Below are 25,889 nucleotides of genomic sequence, written 5' to 3'. Positions count from 1 at the left end.
TTTTTCCTATATGTATACATTTTATTTTTTATAATATATTTTTTATTATCCATTTTATTATTATTCTTTTTTTTTGCATTTAACTATTAATAATAAAAGCACATAAATATTATTTACATCCTATACGGTATTTTATGTGCTTTGATAACTTATTCCATTTCAGTTATATTGCTGAATATTTCTCTTGATTCTAATACTTTTCTTTTCGCATATTTTACCTACCTCTGCGCTTCGTATACCACGTAAGACTTGCTTTCCTTTTGCGGTTTTGCAAATATTTTGCGCTTGTCTATTTGGCCAGATGCTTTCTGAATAAATAAACAATATACTTACCTCTTCAAAACAACTAGTATAAATCAATTTTTTGATTGTTTTTGCATTTGCGTAATTTTAGAAGCAATTGAAATAATTGCTACTTCGATTCTCATTCTGCAGCTGGCAAGTGTTTTCCCTATATAGATATACATATATATATTTTATATATGTATTATATATATATTCTATTTATAGATATATTGAAACACGTTTAGACGAAAAATGCATTAATTAATTAATCTGTTTATTGAATGCCATTATATGCCATGTGTCTGTTCGTATGTCTAGGTCTATGTCTATGGTTTGTGTCTTGGCTGAAAACGATGTGAATTGCTTACGAGCTAAAACAAATATGGTATGAATGCGATGCGGTAGATGCGTGTGGGCTGTGAAAAACATCTCTAAAATTTACAAATAATGCATGTATAAAAAATGTCTATATAGAATATGAATAATGTATGCGAAAAAGAGTCGTGGCAGAGTTGAAATCCCAAGTAGATCAGGAAGAACCATATTCAGTCGGCTTATATATGTATATTCATATACAATGTTCCAGGCGCTCAAGCCGATTGCAATGGTATACGCTGTTTGATTACCTATAAACAGGGAGAGAGAGAGAGATGGTGGAAGAGTGAGAGAGGTATATAAACATTTGTAATACAATTTCTTTTCTTTTCTTTCTCTTGTTTACAATTAAATACTAATAAAGGCGAAAAATCAATTAAGACGCGTGTGAAATACGTCAGAGTTGAATCTAAATTTGGACGAACATATTAGCTAGATGTGCTTTTTTTTGCTTTCTATCGATCGATCGATCGTTTATTTAGGTCTATTTATAGGCGGGGGCGTGAACTGAATCATCGGCGGGTCAAAACAGTAAGCACAGGAAATGCGTTTTCCACGTAAAGCAAACATCATAATAATGAGAGAAACACGCACAAGCTCAAGTAAGTGAAATGGGGGGGGGGCAAAAAAATAACAATAAAACGAAATTATTGTGGGCTATATATAAATATATATATATGTGTATGTATGTTTATATAATAATGTCAAAAAGGGTTATTTCTCTGAATAACTTTTTAAATATTGCATAAAAAGTTTATTGTGAGCTAGTTATGTAGACTAGGAGACTTCATAACAGAGACATAGATAGAATGTGAGAAGACGTGGGAATAAGACTCCTGCTTAATATTTTCTAGAGACGGTTTCTGGGTGACAACAAAAGCAACAAATTCCTCTCAGATATTGTTGTTATATATTATTTCAGCTGCAGCTTAAGAGCAACTGAGTCAAAGGTTTTTCAACTAGACAGAGACAGACAGAGACAGACAGACAGAGAAAGGGGCAAGCAGAGAAATCTGTGTTGACATTTTTATATAATTTGAATTGTCTTTCAAGTCTCCTATTGCACATGTCTATCATTCACTCACGAGCTAAGCACCCATTTGCTGGGGCATCATTCGAATCAATTAAATTGTTGATTAACTAACCTCAGAGCACATGGTCTTGTAGATCTCGTCGGTGTCCCAGGGCCCACGTTCGGGCAGTGCGATGCCACGCCTACGCAGCTCCTGAACACAGTCCGTTAAATCGAAAATGGGCAACGGATCGATGCTGGCCTTGGCAACCTTGCCAGCCAAATACTCGACGTAATGCGCGCTATTCGATAGGTGGGCAAAAATAAATAGAATACCATAAGATTTCATTCTGCTAGACGTTCAAAGTTCGTTAAACCCACCGACACATGCCCGCATGCTTGTCCGGCACCTCGCTGTTGCACACTGTGTCCACCAAGCCCTGCGGCGTCTCCTTCTGCAGCGGAATGGGACAGCGTGCCTGGGCACGGGCCTTGCTCGAGCTGCTGGGCTCGTCGGCTAGCTCCATGGGCTCCGTGTCGAACTTGACGTTGTGCTCCTTGAGCAGAAACTGCAGCTGCATCGGTATCTTATCCCTCAGATAGAACAGACAATTGCGGGGATGGTGGGCGTGCAGACCCAGCTTGGCGCAGTACGGGGAGATAGTGCACTTGGCGCCCATCATGAAGGGGCGAGCGCAGCCATAGCAGAACTCGAATTTGCACTGAGTGCAGGTGAAGTGCATGCAGCCGCCCCTGAAAGCCAATGCATAAATATATTTACTATAACATATCAAATATATTGCTCTCTGCTCTCACCTGGCCAGCGAATAACGGAATTTGCATTTGGGACAGTCGATGCCGTTCTGTGCTAAATGCTCCTGCACCCCCTGCGCCTGCAGTTCCGGATCGTTTTCCCGCTTCCATTCGAGGTACGCCTCACAGCTGGTGCCCTCGTGCTGTCGCTCCCAGGGCTTGCGGCACTGGGCACAGGTCACCGAGCCACAGTCGGGGCATATCAAACGCTTCTGCTTGGGCCGGGCAAAGAAGCCCGACGAGCATTGTATGCACCACTTGAAGTTGGGATCTTGCAGCAGGGTGCGATCGCGCAGCTTGCGCTGGAACAGCTCATGCACATCGTTGTCCAGAATGCTCTTAAGGAAAATATCCAAATTGGAAAAGTACTCCAAGTGTTCATCCTCATGCTGCACTGCGTTGCTCAGCTCGGGCAGCTTGCAGAACGGACAGCTGCAGTCGTTGATGCTGCGATCGGTGATCTGCAAGGGATGCGAAAGGGCAGAAATATTGTTGGAGTTGTAGCTTGGATATGTTTGATCGTTTCTCGTTGTCGGCAAAGCAGGGATATTTCACTCTCACTCTGAGCAGAAACTCAGTCAATCGAATGGGAACTCACCTGTACAGTGAAATAGCTCTTGGCGCACTGCTTGCAGCATTTGTGTGTGCACTTGAGCATGGAGACAATCTGGTTCATGGGATAGCTGTTCATGCACAGCTCACACTCCTGCTGCAGCATGGAGATGGCCTGATCAAGATCGGAGCATTCTCTGGCGGCCCACAAGGCGACATCCTCCTGGAACTTCATGTTGACCAATGTGGCGGCAATTTGCGCCTCCGCAATGCTCGTCACCAGCTGCTGCTCCACGTACTTGCGTGCCAGCACCTGCAATTAGGAGAGATTCAAACCAATTGTATACACTGAGCTACTCTTGAGGGTCTACACACCGCCGGCTCCTCAATGACTGGCTCCTGGACACTGGGGTAGGCGCGAAAGACTGGCATGCTCAGCTTACGCTGCAGCATCTCTGACTGCTGATCCTGCTCCGCCTCCTCCGAGGCCGATGTGTCGTAATCATCGTCCGAGAAGCAGGTTTCGTGATACTTCTTCTTGGGTATGCGCGGTTGACTGCGTGGCTTCAGTAGAGCGTTTACCGCAGCACTCGTGCTGGGTCCATCGCTCAAGGTCGTGCTCGTATTGAATTTGCTGATGGCTTCACTCAGGGATTTCCTATTACTCGGACTGCTCTTGAGTGGCACTCGACTGTTGCTGGTTCCATTCGATTGAGTTTGCTTTTGCAAATACTCCTGCTGTATGCGCTTCACCGAGGAGATGCCAATGGGCGCGGAAAAGGACTTGGAACGCAATGGCAATTTCTTGTTTGTTGTGGTTGCTGTTGTCGTTGTTGCTGGTGTTGTTGTTGGTGGTGTTGTGTTGTTATCATTTGTTGTTAGCTTGGGTATTTTGCTAGCTTTGGGTGTGCTGGTTGCTTTGGCTTTGTTTGGTGCGTCTGTTTTGGTTGTCTTTTTGGGGTTTACCTTTTTGGGCTCTTCCAGTACTGTTTCGCTAGGCAGTTCCAGTGGACGGGTTTCGGAATCAACAATAGGTGGTTCGGGTATAATGGGTAAAGCAACTGGTTCTTCTGGTACTAGAGCTGGCTGAGGCTCTGTTTCGAGTACAATCTCGGCAGGCAGCTCAACTGGTCTATGTTCGGTTAGCGGTATGAGCGGAGGCTCCGAAGCAGTGCTCTCACTTACAGCAGCTTTAACTGCCTCTGTGGGAACTATCGATGCAGCTGCAGCAGCTACAACTGGCTCAGTTTCAATGGTTGGGGCTGTGCTGCCTGTAAAGGAAACATTTTCAGTTGCCTCATTGGCAGTCTCATCATCATGATTTGTGGGCGTGACTGATGAGGTGCTCGTGACTGTTTGTTGTATGTCAGCTGATGGCTCTGCCACTGCTTCTTCTTCTTTTTCATTTTCAGCCTCGAGCTCATCCTCTTCCATAATGTCTTCGATCTCAGTGCCTTCTTCATCGACAAAACCGGCGGCACCGCTCGAGGCGTCCTCAATATACGAAGCTTGCTCATTGTAGGTGCCCTCCTCTTCTTCGCCCTCGCTGTCATACCAGTCTTCCTCTTCGCCCTCATCGTACTCGTCGGAATAGTCCTCGGAGTACTCCTCTTCATCCGTTGACTCAAACTCATCCATGCTTATCTCGTCACGCATTTGTTTGATCAAACGTTGCGTGTCCTCAACAAGTTCGCTCAGATTCTGTTTGGCTGGATCGCCCGATGGTATGAACTCCTTAAATACCACCGGTTCGACCTCATCACTTGAGTGCGAACTGATGGTTGTGTTGCTGGCAGATTGAGCGAGACTCAACCTCTGCATGGGCTCGTCAGGGTTGAGTACGAGTAAGACTTCAGCACCGTCTGGTGACTTCGGTGGATGCTCTTCGCTTTCGAGACTGTAGAGCTCCGCGTCCGAGGGAGAGTCGTCATGCAGTTGCTGCTCCTCGCCGCTGAACTCGGCAGCATCTTCGAAAACCTCCTCCGAGACCTCCTCACTGGGCGTAACTACTACGGATACCACAGCTGTCTCGACTGCTGCCTCTTCAGCCTTTGGCACGTTTTGCTCTACATTTTGTTGCAGCTCCGAGTTGACTTCAACCTCCACCTCAACTGGCGTATTATTTCTGCTTTCTCTGTGCAGACTATGGGTGCTCAGAGTTCTGACGGGTATTTTAGAGAAACGTTTGGGACTGCGCTTCTGATCGCTTGTCACAGCAATTGTTGGTATTAGCTCAATGGTTGTGGCCGTGGGCGGCTCTATCTGAAGTGGTTCAGCAGAGGGTGTTGTAGGTGCTATGATTGTCTCTTTATTGACCTTCTCTACCGTTTCGACTTCTTGAGCCTGTTCTAGAGGCTGATTAGCTGTTATTTCTAGATCTGCTCTTGTACTGTTTTCAGACTGAGAAGCTTGTAAGACCTCAACTTCTGCTCTTTCTATGGGTGTTTCGATTTCTGAGCTAGGGGTCAACTGCAAGTTCTCAGACGGGAGTTCTGTTGATTTTGTATCAACTGATTCAGTTGTAGTTGTTGGAGTTGGTTCAACCGACTGTGGTACAATTAAAGCTCCTGCTTGAGGCTCAGCTGGAACTTCAGCCTGTGTAACTTCTGCTCGCACAACTTCCGCTTGTGTAACTTCAGGCTGTGCAACTGTTTTGTCTTCTTCTTGATCTTCAGCTTCTATAATCACAGCAATTTCCGTCTGTGCTTCCGTTGTTGGTTCTGATTTGACTTCAGCTTGCTCAGTTTTTATAGCTTCTGTGTCAGCTCCCTCTTCAATAGATTTATTTTGCTCCTCTTCTTCAACTACGGCAATTTTAGACTCTGGGGCTATTTCATTTGTTGTTTTAACAACATCCTGTGTCTGATCCTTCTGCACCTTTGCTTCGCTTTGCTTCTCAACTTTCTCTACATTATTTGGCAACCTATTCCTATTTGTTGGCCTTTGACTTTGATCTCGTGCTCTGCCCCTTTTCGGTAGCTGAGATCGTTTATTTCTTTTATAGGCCTCTCGGCTAGTACTGGGCTTGTCATCATGCTTAGCTTGTGTCTCAGCTGCTATTGCAGTTTCCTTGGACTTAAGCTCGCTCGGAGTAGGTGCTGCGATAATCTGTTCAGGAGCTGTCTCTGCTTTAGATGAGGTGTCAGAGCTAGCTGGTAATAGGGCTTCAGCTGACTGATTTATAGGCTTTTCTTGGGTTACTTCTTCTGTCGTTTTATCTTCAGCCGTTTCTTGTTTCACTTGAGGAACTATAAGTTCTGTTGCTGTATTCACATTTTGAGCAGCTTGAACTTCATTTACTCCAACTACGCTCACTTCTCTCTCTAGATCTTGCGAATTCTGGTTCTTCTCTTCACGAATAGGATTCTTTGGCAATTCGTCCTCTTTTAGCAGAGTTTCTGAATTCTGATTCATGGCTTCACTAATAACATTCTCTGGCACTATTTCCTCTTTGACAGCCTCCACTTTGGGTGCCAAATAGCTTTTGTAGACAATGTGCTCGGCATCTTCTAGGTCGTCTAGTTCCCACTCTAGTTCATGCACTCTTTCGACGCCACGGTCAAATTCCAATTTGAAATTGGCTATTTCCGTAGCGTAAATAAAATTGGGAGGTAACTCCTCGCGTATGGTGCTCTCTCTTAGATTGGGTTTAATGAACTCTTCCATGATATAAGCGCCCGGATCAGGCGGTGGCGTTGCTTCTTTTTGGGGCACTGGCTCAGTGGGCACCACTGGGACTGGAGCTTGGGTTACCTCCGTAGGTGCCATTAGCTCCTGCTCCACCTGTTGCACCAAATTGGGTACAATGTCCTGAATATGCTGCCAGACAAAGTTCTTGACATCGTCACTGGACTTCTCGGGCAGAGCCGAGGGCAACTTTAGTGAGCTAATGGGACTCTTGGTAAGAATACGCATTACTTCCGGATCTGTTTCATATTCCTGATCAGGCTTCCCCTTAAAAGTCTCCAGCATCGTCTCGATGGAACGCAGAACCTCTTGGTTTTGCTTGGCCTGATTCTGCTCCATATTGCCAATCAGAATTTCCAGATTCTTTAATGTGCCATCCTCTAGTTGATACGGACTGGGCGTGGCATAGGCGGACTTGGCTGGGCTAGAATTGTCATCGAATGGATAGGCTAAAGCAGGACTCTCACTGTTCTGCACTTGCAGACAGTCCAAAGCGTGAGTGTTCAGGAACTCATGGATATCTATACGGAACGATGATAAAGAGAGATGGGTAGAGAGAGAGAGACAGATGTGTGTAAAAATGAGAAGAAAATGCGAATTGAGCTACTCTAACTAACCCGATTGATTATCTACGGCCGCACTCTCATTCTCCACGCCATTCGGCGAGCCCCAGATGCGCATTAGAAATGGTTTAAGCTGAGTGCGATTCAGTTCGACCAATGCCTGTTCCACATTACCTTGATGCGCCGTCAACGCATTCACAATGTCCTCACTCAGAAAGTTGCCCTTCGCTGCGAGCTTGCGATACTTTTGCTGCCTCTGCTGGATGCAATCGGCAACCGCCTGCCAAACATTTCCGCCCGAACTCCTCAGCGCTTCCCTGGCCTCGTTCTGTGAGACGGTGCCAATTGTGTTCTCCGCACGCTCCTGGCCATATTTGGTGGACAGACTTTGGACGGTTTGGACAAGCTTATGCCAGTTCTCACGCAACCATTGTATGGGATGGATGTCGGGTCCACAATATTTCAGAGCTGCCTCGAGCTCTTCAACCGTAAATTTATAGAGCTCCAACTCTTTGAGTATAATATGCATTTCAATTTCAGGATCTCTAGCTGGCTCGTGTTTGTAGCCCACCGATTCGTGTGGCAAATCAAATGGTGAAGAGGTTTGCTATTGATGATATGGTAGAAAAGGACTTTAAGCTGGGTCTAATTTGCTGGGGAAATGGTCTTCAACTTACATGCTGCAGCATTTTCAGGTCATTTATGAAATTAGGTCTTCTCGTCAGTTGATTGGAAATACCTTCCATGTTCCTTAAATCGTTGGAGCTACGATACCGTTCGTTCTCCTGCGTCAGCTGTGAGCTGCTGCGATAATAGGGCTTACGTTCCATCTTAACCGGCTCGGGGGTTCGGAAACGTTCTGGCTCAGTCTGGATCTCTGGCTGTGCGACAAAGGGCAAAGCATCGTAGGTCTGCAAGAGTTATTATTGAAGCCAACTGACTAATTATACTGTATATTAGATTTACTTGTGTCGAGATGCTTTGCGGCGGTGGTGAAGTGCCCATTTCACGTGCCTCCATTTTCGTTGGCAACTCGCGAGGCGGTGTTCCGCCACAGCCAGTGGAGACTTTCTTTGATTGCTTTAGTACCTGCTCCGCCTGCGCCTGAATGCTCTCATCCAGTGTATTCCATATATTCTCAACGGATTCTGGAAGTGTATGGATGAGAGCTTTAGTATAAGAGAACAACAACAAAACAAAACTCGGGTATGTTTTTAGTTTGGGACTTGACTATGTATTTCGTATAAAATGTTTTTTTTTTTAATTTATTTTTATTTTTTTTAAATGCGTTAATTGTAGTTGTAAACAGTTACAGTTGGTTATAGTTTAGGATGTACAGTGTTTGAGTCTTTGGCTTTGTTGTGTTATAAATGAATCTCAGGTTCAGCTCTTGGTACCCTCGAAAAATGAGATTTTCTTGAGAATCCTACCTTTGTGTAAAAAGCTGGAGCCTAGCGGTTTGTCTGTTTGATTCCCGGCTGTCGATTTCAGCTTGGACTTGATAGCCGTGGTGGGTTTCTTGGTGGTGGCAGTGTTGGTAGTGGTGGTTGCTGTAGCTGTAGCTGATGTTGTCTGCTTAGGCTTGGCTGTAGCTTGAGCTTGAGTCTTAGCTGGGCCTTGGCTAGCTGGCTGAATAGCCTTCTCCACAGTTGGCTTTGTCGTCGTCTTCATGGAGCTCTTGCGCACAATCTTCACTTCCGACTTAGCCTGCGTTGCCTTAGGCTCAACAACTGCTGCTTTGGTCGGTGGGCTAGCTGCTTCCTTGGGCTTCAGTGGCTGCTTGCAGGGCGTCTTGCAGCAAATGGCACAGATCTTGATATTTGGCTCATTCACAAATGTGCAAAATTCGCATTCCCATTCGTGATCGGGTGTCGAGGGTGGTGGACCCAAGTCATCGGCTCCAGCATCTACCTCAACTGTTGCGGCCGCCGCTGGCTGTTCCTCTTCAGTCTCCGATGCGGTCACCTCCTCCACGACTTCCTCATACTCTGACTCGCTTTGTTCTCTTGGCTTGACTGGTGTTTCGATGACTTTCTGCACCACCGCCGCAGCCTGCGTATTCTCATCCTTCGTTTCTGGCTTGCGCTTGGACTCGGCTCTCTTGACCTTCTGTTGATCGGCCTCTTGAAGTTTCTGTTGTATTTTCGCTTGTACCAAGGCGCGTGCACCCGAACCCTCGGACTCCAGGTCCGAGTAGATGCGACTTGTTTTGGGCGCCTCCTGCTGCTGGCTCCGCTTCAAAGTTCCTGTCCCTCCACTAGTATTCGAGTCCCTGCGCTCGGGCAGCCATTCGCTCTGCACACTCTTTGCAATGGATCCACGACGGTCCCGCATCTTGTGCTGCCTGCTGCTGGCATGTCGCTGCTCCCCGTCCAGCTCATCGTTGCCTCCGCTGCCGTTGGTGATGAGCTGCGAGGCACTGGACATGCGTCGCTGACGCTGATGGTGTTGGTGAGCTCTCGAGGCGCTCGTCATGCCGGATCTGTTAGAGACCAGCGAACGACGATCATCCTGATCCGAGTCCTCATCGTCTGTTAGCTCATCATCGACGTAGCTGCTGCGCTTGCGACGCATCGACATGGACTTACGGCTGGGTGTGGGCGAGGCAGCATAGCGAGCGCGAGAAGCGGCACGCGAGACAGCTGCGGGTGGCATGCCCATAACCCCTGCGAAACGGACGAGATGAAAGAGTTCATTGTTTATATAAGCTTCGTTTGCTCTACGCTCTGCTCACCTGGATGCATCATGGGGTAGCCCGCAGCGCCTGGATACATGTTCGGCATAATGCCGCGCTGTGTCATGAAAACGGGAGGCGGATAGTGCGGATGCTGCTGCTGCAAGAGCTGTTGATGCTGTGGCAAGTAGCCGGCGCCCACGTTGAGCGATAGATTCGAGCTGTTGAACTGCTGCTGCGAACCGAACTGCGACCACTCGTCGTGTGGATGGGGCTGTCCGGGCCAATTGGGCTGTTGACTCTGACAGCCAGCGCAATTGAGATGCGCCATGGACTGAGCCTGCATGGGTGTACAAATGGTAGAAAGATATAGAACAGTGTGCATAGGAAGTGAATGGTAAATTATGCCTTGAAGGTTTGAGAAGTGAAGAAGTCATATGAAGATGGATCAGTCCTTAAAGCAAAATTATAGAGAAAGTAAGAGTCGTTCCTAAAGAAGAACGTGTTGTTATGGTAAAAGTCACAAGAGTAGGGGCTAGTCGTTATGAAAAATTAACCGAGGGAGTATTAAGGAGATGGGCATAAGTCTTTGAGGATCAAGTACAAGTCATGTAAGAAGAAATCAGTTTATCGAATAGATGATATGTCATATGAAGGAGCAATGAATTTGTAAATGATCAATGATCAACTCACCTGTTGCATGCGCTGATTGGCCACCCAGGCAGAGCCAATGGGTTGGTTCTCTGCGAGCGGACGACGGGGACTCATGCTATTCAGATTGAAGACGGATGTGCTCATTTGACGACGCTGAGCGCCTGCGGCCTGTCGTCGTAGTTGTTGTTGTTGTTGGAACAGCAGGGAATTGTGAAAATTGTGTGAATCATCGGATAGATCAAAATGCGATGAATTCAAACCGGATGACATGCTGCCGGAACGAAAATGCGAGGGCGATGGTGAAATGTTTGACCAATGCTCGAAGTTCAGCTGCTTTTAGTTTTAGATGCACAAAGAACGAGAAAGAGAGAGAAAGAGAAACAGAGAGAGAGAGTGTGTGTGGGGCGAGACAAGGACCAGAGACATCGACACACACACACACACGCAAGACGAGACGATATATCAATGAGGGATAGTTGATGGCTGGGGAGATGTGGCACAGATGTAGCCTTACCTGGTCGGGAGTGCCCGCCTCATGCTGCGCCTTCTGCTGGCGATAGCGCTGCTGCAGCTGTGCCATGCGATCCAAGGTGGCGTTCGCCTTGCTCTTGATCTTCTCCAGCTGCACCGAGGGCGGCCGGCTGATGGTGTCGAATACTGATTTGGGCGTGCCCGAGCGAGAGGAGCCGCCGCCCTCGCTGGGCGCCGGGCGTGGCGGCTCCGGCAACGGTCGATTGTTCATTTGAGGCCCAACAACTGGACCCCGCCAGCCGCCTGTGGACTTGTGCGAGGGCGTCGGCGAGGGCGGTGGCAACATCTGCAAAGAAGTTCGGTTTTCGTTTTTCGTTTTTGGTTCTCTTTGATTGTTGGGCAGACGGCATTAAGGTTTCTTTTTCTGATTTGGTTGTTGTTCTTGTTTTATTGAAGCATTCAAAATTGTTTACAAACTAGTACTAAATAGATAGCTCTAACTACACCGATGTACACCCAAAGCTTGGTCTAGTACAAAGTTTGTTTTTGTTTTTTTTTATCGATTTGTTTAGTTTTTGCTTATGAAATCGTGCAGTGTCGTACCTGTTCCTTGCGGCCCAGAAACGGTGTCAGCAAACCACGTTTGCTGCGTCGAGGTGGTGCTACCGGTGGGGCAGCTCCTGCGGCACTTGCCTTGGGCGGTATGGGTGGAGTACCTTGCTCGGCAGCCTAAATGGTAAGATAATAAATAGTTATAATGATTATAGTAGAACAAACAGTTTTAGCTCACCTTGCGTATGTGGTTCTTGCGCTTGGGATGCTTGTGGAACATGTCGTCGCAAGAGGCGCAAAAGATTTGGCCAGCGCACTCGGCACAGGTTACCCACGGATTCTGCGATCCACAGAGTGTGCATTTCAATTTGTTGTCTATATAAAGATGAGATATTAATAAATTCGTTGTAAAAATGGTTTAGCTGTGGCAGTATAATGCAGAATGACATTAGGAGTAATTATCGTTTCGTCAAGTTTTAAATAAAGCATACGGAAATCGTCTAAGTCAATCTCGGAGTACATAGAGTTCGATTCGGGGTAAAATTAGGAGTAAGCTATGGAAAACGTTTTGATGTTAATAAGTGTGTTGTATATATTCAGACTAAATTAAAGAGCTTAAATTTTCTGAATTTGCGATAAACATATAATATTATGATTAGATTCGGAGGTAAAAAGTTGAAATAGTTTTTAGTCTTTAAGGCCGTAAGTCCGTAAATAATAATGAAATAGTGAGTCTTCCAGAAGACAAATGCTGTATATTCTATATGTCTATACTCCAAGTAGGAAGTATGCCTATGGAATTTTGTGGGATGAGTAAAGTTGTTCTTCTTGGATTCACTTGCCTGGCGTTTTGGTACGGATCTGTGTAGTTTTCATGGGCTCATTAGAGTACTGTTGCTGGTTGGAGAACTCGATGATTTCGTAGTCGGGCTCGGGTGTGTTCTTCGTTTTGGGAGGCAGTGCCGGCACCTTGAGCTGAGCTCCATTCATAGACGCATTGCCATTCATTGGCGTTGGCGGCGGCTTGGGTCCAATGCGATCGTTCGCCTCATTCTAGGTGCATAAAGCTCAAGTTATATTACTCAAAGTAGACACTCTATTAGAGAGAGAAGATCTTCCAGTCGGGTAATACTCACCACCCAGTCGGGCATTGTGCGTACGTTTCTGTTGAGCAATTGGTGTGTCGTCATCTTTATAGTTGTCGTTAGCTTTTTCGGCTACAGTTTTCTTTTCTTGCTTCTGTTTATTCGTCTTCTTCTTCTTGATTCTATTTTGATCTGCTGTGGGACATCATTTTTGAGGCGTATTATGTAAAAAAAAAAATTCAAATAAACAGATATAGAAAATATCAAAAGTTAAGGAAAATCTATCGATTTGTATACAGTTTTTCAATTTAGGTATACAGGATATAAATACTTATTTATGTACTGTTGAATGCATGCAAAATATGAAAAAGAACTTAATTAATTACTATATATAAATAAATATAAATAAAAAATAAATAAATAATTTTTTTTTTTTAATATTTAATCTCACATATATCTTTCCATATCTAAATTAAAAGTTTTAAGGTAAATATCTTTAATTATATACATCAATATATATACTTATATCTCTATATATACCTAAACACTTCAAAGCACTTCATATTCAATTACACAAATGCTCAAAATATGTATATTTATATATTCACGTTTTCCTTGAATATTTTTAGCCAGCTCTGCCAAAAAAGTGGAGGCAAGTTTCTGCAGTCCGATATGCAAACGCCCAAACGCCGCCAGAGTTGTTCCACGAATAAGCCATATATATAAATATAAAATAGGCCAAAAATTTTGTTGCATTCGAAAACAAGTCGGAAATGAAATCTGAAAAGCCGGCTAAGACATACTCTCTACATATATTGAAAACTAACAAATATAATAGTTGACAAATGGTGAATAATTTAAAAACAAAGTATAAGACAATTATTAAAAAATATCTATTTACTTTTAAAGGCAATAAAAAACCTAAGAGCTTGCCTTTATTCGTCAAGTAAACTCCAAATAGCGCCAAGAAGTAGGCAATGCCCTTCCCAATAAGGATTATTTACTTTATATAACACAAAAAAAATTATAACACACAAAAAATAAATTTAATATTTAACAAAAGAATATTTTATTTTAAATTTGCAGGGTATTTATGCACGCTGCTATGCGTTAATGCTTCATATTTGATTTTGTTTATGAAACGCTGCGAAATAAGCAAAAGGAAATAATTGGTGTGACTCAATTATCGAGCTGACAGCTAGCCTAAGTGGAATTGAATTTGATAGAGAGATATAAAGAAGCAAAAAGAGGGAGAGAGAGAAAATTGTAAACGCAGAGAGTAGATAGATCAAGAGAAAGAGAGAGAGAGAGGAGGAGAACACTCTCTTTATAAGTCGAATATGGAAAGAGTAAAAACAAAGAGAAATTTCAAATCAAAATAAAAGAATCTTTTATAAAAATAGGAGAGAGATTGCAGATAAAAAATACAGAGAGATCTTTCTGCCTCTCTTGAAGAGAGTGAAAAAGAGACCGCATATAGAGCATAGCAAATTCATTGACGCTTGTTGCACGACAGATATAGATCATGTTGAATGTTTCGAAATAGGAAATATACTGCACACGAGTTTTCGAAACGTTTTTGTACCTTTTTTCTTATTTGCTTATATGCAGTCTGCATAGATATATGTACGATAGATATGGTCAGGCATTATGAGATATGTTAAGAATATTTAAGATAAGTAATATTTTTGAATGGGAAGAAAGACAATATGTTAATATGAATATGCAAATTTTTATGTCACTTTTTTCAAATTAAATATTCCAGGGTGAATTCAAAGCTAACTTTTTTAATCCATTTAATTCAATTCACTTGATTCATTCATATAGTTTACCTATATATGTATTTGCATATGTACAAACGCATTTTGCAACACATTTTCTATAGTTTAAACAGACTTTTCTATATTCTTTTGACTCGATTTTTTATTAAACAATATTAAATAAATACGTTAATAAAAATTACTATCAATACATAAAATATATATTAATATGTACATTTTTTCATCATTTATATATTATTTTAATTATTTATATATTATTTTTTTATTATATGCTTTAAATATTCTTTTATAATTTCAGTGCATTTGCATATTTTATGTATATTATATATTTTGCATCTTGACCACCGCATTTTCCACCTGTTCCTCGTCCCGCTGTTCTGTTGGCAGCTGCTTGAGGCAGCTGCCCTGGGAGCCAGCTAATACACTCAAATACACATGTACACACACATACACAGCCACTCACACGCACACTTAAACGTGCGCACTGAACTATTTTTAAACACTTCAATTTCTTTGCCCAAAAAAAAAAGGTTTTTTTTTGCGTTTATTTTTGCACAATTTGATTTAAATATTTTTTTTTGCTTGTTTTCCTTTTGCTGGGTGTATTAGAAATAAAATTGGAAAATTCAATTTGCGTGTTGAAATTTTGGTTTTTATTTATTGGAAAATTGTGAAATGTTTTGAACTTTTAGTCAAAGAGTTTATCGATTCCGTTTGAATTTAAATTTAGTTGTGTTTATTTATAGCACACACTTTTTGTCCGCTTCTTGCTTTTATTTTTTAAATATATATTCTGCATATATACATATATACATACATATATCTTTAGTTTATTAGCTATATTTGTTAATGAACTTTCTTTTTTTCTTTCTTTGGTCTCATCTCACTTACATAATACGAATTTACTTGCCACGTCGCGCCGCACTCAAAAAATTCTGCTAGCTGGTTAGCCTTATATATATATATATATACTATATATATATTTTTATATATATACACAATATATATATATATATAGTACTATGTGTAGCCGCTCGACATGAAATAGTATTTTTTTATATATTTATTTTTTGCTACGGTCTCGTTCGGCGATCGTCTCCCAACAAACTGATTTGTCTATTCGCCATCTAAACAACATTTTCCCCCAGTTTTCAGAGACGTTGTCGCCGCAATAATTTTCTTGCTCAATGTGTCTCTGTCATCAGCGCTTTTCTTTTTTTTTTTTTTTTTGTTGATTTCTCTTTATTTTATAAATACTACATAGCCCATGCATGGACAGTCTCGCTCATCTCCCGCATGTGCTCAAAGTGTGTGAGTAAGTTTTTGTCTTGTTTTCCATTTTTCCCTTCTGTTGTTAAGCATTTTGTTGGCTGCATTTTCTGTTGCATTTAGTCATATAATTAATGGATTTTGCTGTAACTTATGTTGTATATTTTTATTTGTTTATTACTCTATTATAAAAATAAATAAAACGAAACTTTACTCACAATTCTGATTTATATAAATGTAGTCAAGTACTCATTAAATCATAAAAATATTTGGCTCAATATAAATACATTTTTTATCATTTTCATATCTAATCATTAAAGGTTATTAAATACCTACAATACATATAAAAGCAGAAATTCAACAAATAATATTTAAATTATAGAAATAAAAATACAAATATATCGTAAAAATCTTTGATGTAATTTATGAATACCCTTCCCATAGTAAATATGTTTTCGCCTAATTAAAAAGCATTCCTTTAAAATGAATTATGGTTTTATTATTATTATTATCAAATAATAAATATATGCGAACCCCTAGAGTCATGCCTGACCTTGACTTCGCTCTTGTTTATATCATTTGTTGCATTTTTTTTTTTATTTGTATATTAATATTGTTGTATATTGTACATTTTTTAAATTTAGAAATCCATAGGAGAGCACAATAAGTTCAGGAATTGTAAATACAATAAATATTATGCTAGCACGCTTCTGAAGCGCCACCTGCCGGCAGAGTGAGCACAAATCAAAAATAAAGAAAACAACAACACATAAAATGCAATCAACCATTGTTTGTGTGTGTACAAATAATATTTATTTATAAAATTACGATAAGCAATTTCCACTGCGAATTATTCTCATTATTATTAGCGGCTCGCGACAGGCTTCCAATTTGAGTGGGCGCAACATGTGGTATGAGCAATGTCAATCAAATGTATATATATTCCACTCATACTAATAATATACTATATGTGTGTGTGTGGGTGTACGGTAATAAGTGCAAATTGAGCTAACTGTAATTGACATGCAAAACGGATTTGCCAAAGAGCTCAAGTCGAAGACGAAGCAGCAGCATACAAAGCCAGAAGCCCAATAATTGCAAGCACGCATTTTGTGATAAGTCTGCACTCTTCACTCCTATAAAAGCCTTGGCCTCTGGCTATGCCTTTGCCCGTGACGCTGCCCGTGCTGCTGCTTTTACCTCTCTCCGAGACCTCTGCCTGTACTGCTGCCAATACCTCTGCCGTGGCCTCTGACTCTGGCAGTGGCTGCCTCCGTCTCTTCCTCTTCCTCTGCCACTGCTCGTGCTCTGCCTCTGCCTTCGCTGGCAGCAACCACCATCATCACCAACGCATTGACTTGGACTCGACCTTGCCCGCTGCTGATGTCGGCGCATTACGTCGACGCCGACTGCGTCTTTAAATCGATGCCTTGGCCGAACGCTTTACAGCTGTTTAGCAGCCGAGGCACACGACGCGTCGTGACGTGTGTTGCGTTCGGCTTGCGCCAGCTGTTCGTAAACAAACAAAATGCCGGCTGTTGTTAGTGTTGTTATCGTTGTTGGCAGCGTGAAAGCTTTTTGAAAGCTTGCTAGAAATGTTTTTGTCGCATGCAAGAATCGTGGCGATTCACACGCGTACATTCTTAAAGCGAAAAACCAATTTTTCGGCTGCATTTGCGCAGCGCGCGTTGCAGGAAAAGCAAGTGAAACGCGTGTGGAAAACTTAACGATTTTCACGGCACCCTCGAAAACCGCACGTGCCCCTTCCGCTGAGTAAAAAGAGGAAAAACTTGTTAAATGTGTGCGCTTTAGTATAATATTAAGAGTAGTTAATATATAGTGTGGTATATGCATATATTTGTGTGTATATATGTATATGTATAGGTGTTGTAATTGAAATTGTGCCTTTAATCGTGTCCCGTGCGCATAGTTTCATTTGCGTAATGCCCATAGACAATACAAATTCAAAGCACAATTTAATTTAATATATATACTAGGTGCGTTTCTAAGTTAAGTGTGATTGAAAATGGAAACGGAAATGGAAACGAAATGCCTTGAGAAATATAAATTTTGAAAATCCATAAAAAATTACAAAAAAAAAAAAAAATGCCTTTAAGAAAGATAATAAGTATTATTAAATTGAATATATTATTAATTGAATAATAAAAATAGATTAGAACAAACACTTATAATACAAAAATCAAGATACTCACAAGTTTATAAAGTGTTTATAAAAAAAAATTTAATTACATATTAAAAAAACACCCAAACTTATCAAAAAATAATACAAAAATAAAAATAAAAATATAAGAAGAAACTAATAACAATTTGATCAACATAATTATAAAACGAACTGTTTTTAAAAGTTTATAGAATATATAAATCAATAAAAAAATACTTATAAAATATATAGAGCATTAAGTAAATTAAAAATAAGAGAAATTAGATAAAAATATTATAGTGTTTTAAATTTCACTTGAAAAGCTTTAAAAACAAATATAAATCAGGAAAATATCTTTAAAATGTTTGAAAAAGTAAATAATCAAAAAATATATATAAAAAATATATATACATATATTTATTTATTTTAACATTAATAAAATAACTATAAGATAAATGTATGACGTTAGGCAATTAAAAAAATAAATAAATAAACACTTTACCAATAATACAAAATAACCGAAAGAGAAAGAGAAACTCTTGGACGCTTCATATGTGGAAAACCGTTTAATTGTCCAACAGCTGCATAAATGTAAAACTAAACCAACTACAAAGATTATTTCTTGTCGCAGCGAGATTAAAAAATAATATCTTGATAAAACATAGCAAAGCTAGCCGAGAATAAGAAGACGAAAAGCTGCTGCTGCTTAGGGCGATGTCGAGACGAATTGCTTTGTGCTATATACGAAAAATCGATAGTTGAAGCCGCAGTCGCCGCCACCGTCACCGTCGCCGTCGACGTTGCAGTCGACATCAACGTCAACGGTCAGAGGCAAACGAGACGCAAAACGCTTATTAAATGAGGGCTAAAAATAACCTAAGCAACAACAACAGCAACAACAACAACAACTAGGACTATTAGACAAAGCAACTAGCTAAACGTAACAAACATGGTCGATGCTAAGCCACCGCCCACTCGCACGCCCACACCGGGCACCCCGCCGGCGGCATTTGCCGGTGAAAGATCGAAAATTAAATTATTTATGGAACGAACGCCGAGCATCGGAGCACTCAAGTCGAAATTTTTGACAGTGTTGGGCAACAGCAACGAGCTGCTCAATGGCATATCGAATAAGGTAAGGCCTTGATAATGAAACCGCTCTCTGTCAGTCTGTCTGTGTGAGTGGGTGGGAACAGAACAGGGAATAGCAATAGCAATAACAATAACAGCAGACATTGTGATAGTTTTTTTGTTTTTGCTGCTGCATTCGTTTCGTTTGACCTTCACTTGGCCCGGATATTATTGTTGGGGTAGCTGCTGGGCTGCTGCTGTTGCAGCACCAGCTGCAGCTTGGGGGTTGGCCTCAGCTGTTTGCATTGTACTTGACTCTATGCGAACAGCGCTGCGCTGCATTGGCTGCAGCTCTGTCGCTTTGAAAATAATTAAATTGCGTGCTCGACGCTTCAAGCATAAACGAGTTAAGAGCAAGTGGAACAGCTGTTGCTGTTGCTGTCTCCTTTTCTTTGCTGAGCTGTTAATTACGGATTATGCCCCTCGCTCAATTGTCGTCTATTTCTATCTCTTTCGCACCACACATGCATGACGGCTGGTGTTGCTGCTGCAGCAAGTGCCAAAAGCAATCAATTTAGTTGACTTCCTCCTTGAGACTTGCCAACGGCATTCGCTTATCCAAGGCCAAAGGGCTTACTGCATAAATTGCACTTTTGTTTCAAATGCAGTCTAATAGTGATTGATCGCTTTTGCATTTGTTCACTTGACTCTTTTGTTTATTGCAATTTTAGCACACTTCAGTAAATTGCTTGTATTGCCAACAACCAATAGGAATTCAGTAAGGGGGCAACGCAGGGCTGGGCAGTAACTGAACAAAATAATAATAATAAAAAGGAAAATAAATGCAAAAAAAATGTACTATTAATTTTTTGATTTCCTGTATTAATTTATTTTTTTTATTTTTTTTAAATATAATTTCTATTGTTTTTTTTATACTTTTCAAATATTATTATTATTAATGATCAATTGTTGAAGAAAATGTTTTCATAGGGTGGCAACATCGTTTCCTAACTGCAGCCATTTTTTTCATTTACAGTTAACTTTAAGCAGCAGTAGCAGCGATTCGGATTATTGTGACGACGATGAAGAAGATTTGCCCAAATGTAAGTTTCGAAAATGTAAATATTAACAGAAATTGAGAATTATTAACAACTTTCCTTATTAATTCAACAGTCGATGAGACAATTGATTATACGAAGATCGATTTTGAGGGACGTCGCGTGAAAGCGCGTCGTGCGCATGAGGAAATCATCTCGAGTCGCTACAGACAGCCGAATTTGGCGCCACGTAAGCCCGACTAACTGTAATAATATTGTAAAGGAGACAAATAATATGTATAGATATAATTTATAGGTCCTCGGTTGGAGTACTCTCGCTCTCGACATGGCAACCACAAGCACCGCTCCAGTTCGCCTTCTTCGTCGAGCAGCGGCAGCAGCAGCGATGACAGCAGCTCCATTTCGCTGCCGGAGCAAACAGCTGCCCGTTCCCATGAGGTGAGCAGCACGACGCACTCGAATTCCCTTGAGTTTGAATTGCCTTCGCGTCACTCGGGTGGCTATGAACGGCATCGGCCCATTGCGGGCGCTCGTCGCAGCGAGCTGGACATGCAGAAGGATATGCAGCGTATTAGCGAGCTGTTAGAGGCTACTGCCACAGCCACGCCTCCCCAAATCGATGTGCAGCCGCCTACAGAAGGCGGCACCGGTGCTGGCCTGGTAGCACGCCAGCCTTGGGGCGAGGTCAGCTCCATTCGATTGCCTCCACGCAGCCGCACCTCGAACAGCAGTACTCTGACCAGTCTGCGCGATGAGCCCGATCAGCTGCAGGCCAGCCCCAGCATGGAGTCCAGCGACTGGCGCAACTTTATACGCTCCGAGTCGCAGAATTCGGTGCCATCGTGGGCCTCATCGATAAGTTTGGATTGTCGTGCTGGGGAGGAGCCCGTCAAGGAGTTCATGAAGCATTTCACTCATCTGCTCTTCAATAACTTGGCCGCTGTTAATCTGGAGCTGAAGTCAGAGTTTGGTGTGCTGCTACGCTTGGAGATGGGTCGGCTGTGGTTCACTCGGTTTCTCAGCGAGCAGCGCAACAAATCGAAACGAATGGAAACATTGACATTCAATGCACTTGCTCAATACTTTGCATTGGCTCTGTTCGAGTGCGGCGAATGCGAGGATTATGCGCCAGCAGCCGTGCTTATGAATCTCTGTTTCTTGTTCTATCATGAAGGTAAATCATCAGATCTGATATTATACTACAGTTATGCTAAGTCTTTTTTGGTTTCTAGTTGAAGTTCCTGGCTGCGAACCTTATCGCGAGTATTTGTTCATAACGCTGCGCCAACAGCCGCTCTGGCAGCAGCCGCGCTTCTGGAACGCCATCTTCCTGGATTCCATGCAGGCCGAACGCGAGCATCGGCTCAGCTCGCAGTTGCGCCGGCAGCAACGTAAACAGGCAAAGCAACAACAGCGGTTGGCAGAGGCAGATGCCACGGTGACTGTGGAGGCTGTAGCACCAGCTGCTGAGACTACGTCTGCTCACAAGCATGGCGCAGATTCCGCCTCCAGCTCCTCGCATCAAAAAGCGCCGCCGGCGGCAGCAACTAATCGCAAGTCCAGCAAATGCAGCTTAGGCCAGCCGCAGTCCGCCAAGGAGCAGGAGGATATTGCATTTCGGCAATTGAGGTGCGTTGAAGATAGAGTGACAGAAAAATAAAAGCTCTCGAGCAAGCTGAAGAGGAATAGGAAGGAAACACTTCAATCTGTCAGCTTTATGAAAAACCTTCACTCTCTTATTGTCTTCTTTTAATATTTTTAAAAAGACCTTTCAACAAATTTTCCAATTCCCTCTTTCAGTGCCTTTACGTGTAACATGCACATTCTGGGCACCACTCAGGATGTGTGCCTGGACTTTCTGAAGAAACATGTTGTGGCGTTTAATCTACCAAAGGGTGAGTGACCTATATATATAAATATTTTAGTATCCTTGATTTGCATCCCAACTAACAACGCTAACTAATATGCCCATAAACCATATTACAGACAAAGCCAAGCTAATCAGGGATAATGTTTACCGAATGTATCATGAGACGGAGCTGTGGGGTGCTCAACATACTTAACGAGTGTTTCGCCCAACCAAATCCCAACTTATATAATACCCTATCAGCACTTATTTTTCGACTATAAACTATACTATAACAAGAGAAAAACGTTTCAAATTTCGTCTCAGCTAAATTACAATTTTTGACTTAAACTAAAACTAATCTTGATGTAGTTAATAATTTTTACTCGCATTGTTGAACTATTGGAAATCGATTGAATATCAAATATAATAATATACATTAATATAAATAATTATATAACTAGCAAATATGAAATGAATACAATATTTATATCCGCAAATTGTGATAATAATATTTTGTGATTACTTTATATTATATAAAAGTGAAAAAGGAAAGTTTTGCAAATGACATAATAAATAACTAATAATAATCCAAAATTCACAAGAGACAACCAACAACAAGTAATGAACTAAAGAAATATTCTGTAATATCTGTAATATAGGAACAATAATTCCCATTTAATAAAACCTACTAATAAAGTTTAATAATTTCAAAAATATGTTTGCTAATTCAAATAGATCGAGTTGGGCCGAGAGAGCTGAATTTGTTTTAAATATTTTATTTATAAACTTTTATATATAAATTTGGACAAATCTAATTGGTGCAACGTTACTTTGATCTAAACACTAGACTTTAGACGGTCACAATCTTGAAACCCGACTCCAAGTAGCGCAATCCTTTTTCTAAAGTTAGATCACCTTCCCAGCTAAAAACTCGCATGTCTAAAAACTGTACTCTTGATATTCGTCGCAGTAGCCTATCCATTATTTCCTATTTTTTTTTTAAATATATATTTGATTGGTGGTTTCCTTCTTAGTCTGGAATATTTTAAATGTGAGAAACTGTTTCATAGATTTATGCGAACTTACCTCTATATTCTTATCGTATGCATTTCACGTATGCATTTCACGTTATATCATAACGTCTATAACAAAGGCAAACCTTTACATACTTATTATTAAATTACATTTTTTTTAAAGGAAAAAATCCTCTTGAATTTTTCTATTGGGGAAAAATTATCCACAACGAAACTTTTGTCCGTCTGCAACATTTTTTTTTGTGAATGCAGAGAATTCATGTATCGTCTTATATAGGTACAAGCATGAGCGGAACGATGAATTAAATTAAATTAGGTACACGTTTACAGTTATTTCTGGTAAAACTAGTAATGCTTCATTATGAATGTCCGGAGAGAAATAGGGAAAGATCTTGAGAAATTGACTAGTAAAGTGGAACAAAAACAATAGTAAACCGATTATACATCCTTATTAAGCGTAACCTGTTGTGTAGCGCAGAGCTACGTTCATTAAGAATCTCATCCCTCTTTATACTCATGAGTCGCAAAACATTACTAAATAAATTGAAAAACTTTGATGGTTAGGTTCAGTTGTTTTTTGGTCACTTTTTTTCCAAAACTCTATGAAATCAAATAAAATTTCTAGTTTAACATTTCTAATAGATAATTATTAATAATATAGGTTTATGAGCCAGCATTTAACTTGGAGTTAACATGAGTCGTTTGATAAAAATGTTTGCTTAAAATAAAATAAACTTATTTTCTTTAATAATAATATAACATAATTTTTGCACATTTTTATGTTTAGCATATAAAATGGATTTTATTTTTGCAAAATAAAATAAATGAAACTATTGCATGAGCCCAAATGTAGTTGCGGTTATGCATACATATACATATGTACTATATATATCCTATATATATATACAACAAAATGAATTCATAGCACATAGAACAAAATATGTTTTCGATATTGTATATTCGGCTTCGATCTCGCTGGCTAGTTAGTTACATAGTAAATGTTTAATCTTTATATTAATTAAGCCAAGACTGCGCTCTGGTTACTGATGAGGTTTTTCGTTTGCTCCTGGCAAGTTCGCTTCAAATAGTTGTCGCTCCATTGTGTGGAGCAATAGATGATTCTGCCTGTGGGGCTCTTACGCCTCGTCTGTAGACACTCGCGTTTGCTTGCTCAGATCGTATTTATACATGAAGACGCGTCCACTATATATAGACATGGAGTTATTTCATTTGATAGATTAGATATCTACGATCTACGCACTGCTTGGCTGTCGTCTGCGTCGGCTCCGGCTCAATGTCTTTGTGCAGGCGCAGAATGTGCTTCTTCAAGCCCTCGCTGCGCACGCACGCTTTAGGGCAGTGGGGGCACTTGTAGGGCTTCTCGCCCGTGTGCTCCAGGATGTGCGCTTTGAGATCACGATTTTGGGCGAAGGGCTTGGGGCAATAGGGGCACTTGAATGGCCGTTCGCCTGTGTGTCCCCGTATGTGTCGCTGCAAATTATCGTTGGTTGCGAACGCCTTTGGGCAGTGCGGACAATTGAGGGTCCGCTCGCTCGAGTGGCGGCGGATGTGCTTCTGCAGATTGTCATTTGTGGCAAAGGCCTTGGGACAGTGCGGGCAAATGAGCGTCCTTTCACTGGAGTGCCGACGGATGTGCTTCTGCAGGTTGTCCTTGGTGGCAAACAGCTTTGGGCAGTGTGGGCAACTGAGAGTCCTTTCACTCGAATGCCGGCGTATGTGCTTCTGCAGGTTGTCATTCGTCGCAAAGGACTTCGGACAGGTGGGACAGAGAAAGGGTCGCTCACGATCGCCAGAGTGTGTGCGTGTGAGGTGGACTTTGAGATTGCTGCTCGTTGCGAAATCCTTAGGACAGTGGGCGCACTTGAAGGGCTTTTCGCTGCCGTTCTGAAATCTGTTTAGGGAATGGGGAAATTATTGACAAGATGAAATTTACTCAACAGCAAAATTGTCCCACTTTTTCACTGTTTGTTTCTCGGCTGCTTGCCGCTGTTTGTTGTCAGTGCTGCTGGCATTGGCGCTGCTCTGCCACACGAAACTCATGTCTTGCTCGATCTTGACCAGGCCCAAATCTCTGTGTCGCATCGTCAATTGCCAATCCTGATTCTTGAACATATTGCAAATGGCCTCGCACTGCTCCTCCTTGACGCAGGCCACATCTATCGTTTGCGCCATCACTTAACAGCTATTAATTTAACTTGCACAACTCTAAATCGTTGTTTCAATAAGAATATATTACTTTAATTGCAATTTTTTTAGGGTAAACAGCTAAAAGACGAACAAAAAATTCCGATGATTTTTTTGTTCGATATATCGACAAACTGTCAGCACAATTGTGATGTGCGCACAGCTGTTTGGCAGGCAAGTTGGCAGTGCCGCTTTTTATATTTAAAAATGGGAGAAATATCGATTAACCTCATTAGTCCAATATATCGACAAAGTGTCAGCTCAATTGCATGTACTCATATCAACAGTGTTGCCATACTATTAAAACTGGTCAAAATAGTCTTTTTTTTGTGGCGCCAGTTTAAAAAAGACAACTTGCCCTGGTAAATTTTAACTTTTTCGTTTTTCTGCTCTTTTGCCCACAAAAAATGCACTTTATATTTTTGTATTTTATTTATTCATTAATGCAACAAAAAAGAACTTACTTAAAAATTTCCATCGCTATAAATCTCAAAAACAAGCTTAGAACATTAACACAAAATTTTTATCCTGGAATTTGCCTTTGTTATTGTTTTGCTATTACTAAAAATTGCACTAAAGGATATATATAGATAAATATATATATTTGCAATACTTGTTAATACATCTAATTGGATGCACGGACGTTATTTCTTTATTAATATTGGGAAACTGTGATAAAACATCAATTTTTACATTTTCTTTTATGTATTTCATAGAAAGTAAAAGATTTTTTTGAAG

At 41.3% G+C, this 25,889-nt stretch overlaps 3 protein-coding genes and 1 long non-coding RNA gene across 14 annotated transcripts; 1 reads left to right on the top strand and 3 right to left on the bottom strand.

Moving 5' to 3' along the window:
- Positions 1 to 538: 538 nt before the first annotated feature.
- LUBEL (Linear Ubiquitin E3 ligase) lies at positions 539 to 15,627 on the bottom strand. Of its 11 annotated transcripts, none has more exons than XM_089258090.1 (18): positions 15,396 to 15,627; positions 12,775 to 12,918; positions 12,481 to 12,691; positions 11,877 to 12,013; positions 11,690 to 11,815; positions 11,130 to 11,432; positions 10,655 to 10,948; positions 10,022 to 10,301; positions 8,718 to 9,953; positions 8,254 to 8,435; positions 7,965 to 8,198; positions 7,342 to 7,894; positions 3,413 to 7,245; positions 3,084 to 3,350; positions 2,489 to 2,946; positions 2,054 to 2,425; positions 1,806 to 1,974; positions 539 to 911 (listed from the first exon to the last, which is right to left on the bottom strand). In XM_089258090.1, exons 2-18 carry the CDS (start codon positions 12,826 to 12,828, stop codon positions 876 to 878), a joined length of 8,745 nt encoding a protein of 2,914 aa, XP_089114216.1. In that variant the 5' UTR covers positions 12,829 to 12,918; positions 15,396 to 15,627; the 3' UTR covers positions 539 to 875. The 11 variants fall into 11 exon arrangements, with proteins under 11 accessions (XP_089114216.1, XP_089114215.1, XP_089114222.1 ...); XM_089258089.1 differs by having other exon boundaries at positions 12,775 to 12,915; XM_089258096.1 differs by having other exon boundaries at positions 7,462 to 7,894; positions 12,775 to 12,915.
- Positions 15,628 to 18,445: 2,818 nt separating this feature from the next.
- Positions 18,446 to 22,626, top strand: LOC115563307 (uncharacterized). The gene is made up of 7 exons (XM_030386053.2): positions 18,446 to 19,069; positions 20,042 to 20,108; positions 20,179 to 20,292; positions 20,359 to 21,237; positions 21,296 to 21,692; positions 21,864 to 21,958; positions 22,050 to 22,626. The coding sequence occupies exons 1-7, from the start codon at positions 18,884 to 18,886 to the stop codon at positions 22,124 to 22,126; spliced, it is 1,815 nt and encodes a 604-aa protein (XP_030241913.2). The 5' UTR covers positions 18,446 to 18,883; the 3' UTR covers positions 22,127 to 22,626.
- A 134-nt stretch (positions 22,627 to 22,760) lies between these two features.
- LOC149091650 (uncharacterized) lies at positions 22,761 to 23,285 on the bottom strand. Its single transcript, XR_016196521.1, has 2 exons — positions 22,999 to 23,285; positions 22,761 to 22,947 (listed from the first exon to the last, which is right to left on the bottom strand). It is a non-coding gene; the product is annotated as an uncharacterized LOC149091650 (long non-coding RNA).
- A 222-nt stretch (positions 23,286 to 23,507) lies between these two features.
- Positions 23,508 to 25,317, bottom strand: LOC108658670 (uncharacterized). The gene is made up of 2 exons (XM_030386070.2): positions 24,922 to 25,317; positions 23,508 to 24,858 (listed from the first exon to the last, which is right to left on the bottom strand). Exons 1-2 carry the CDS (start codon positions 25,137 to 25,139, stop codon positions 24,168 to 24,170), a joined length of 909 nt encoding a protein of 302 aa, XP_030241930.1. The 5' UTR covers positions 25,140 to 25,317; the 3' UTR covers positions 23,508 to 24,167.
- Between the last annotated feature and the right edge of the window lie 572 nt (positions 25,318 to 25,889).

The sequence above is a fragment of the Drosophila navojoa genome, chromosome 3 (genome assembly GCF_054131105.1).
Source record: "Drosophila navojoa isolate 15081-1374.11 chromosome 3, UAZ_NAV_1.0, whole genome shotgun sequence".
NCBI lineage: Eukaryota > Metazoa > Arthropoda > Insecta > Diptera > Drosophilidae > Drosophila > Drosophila navojoa.
This window is presented reverse-complemented; position numbering and strand designations above follow the sequence as displayed.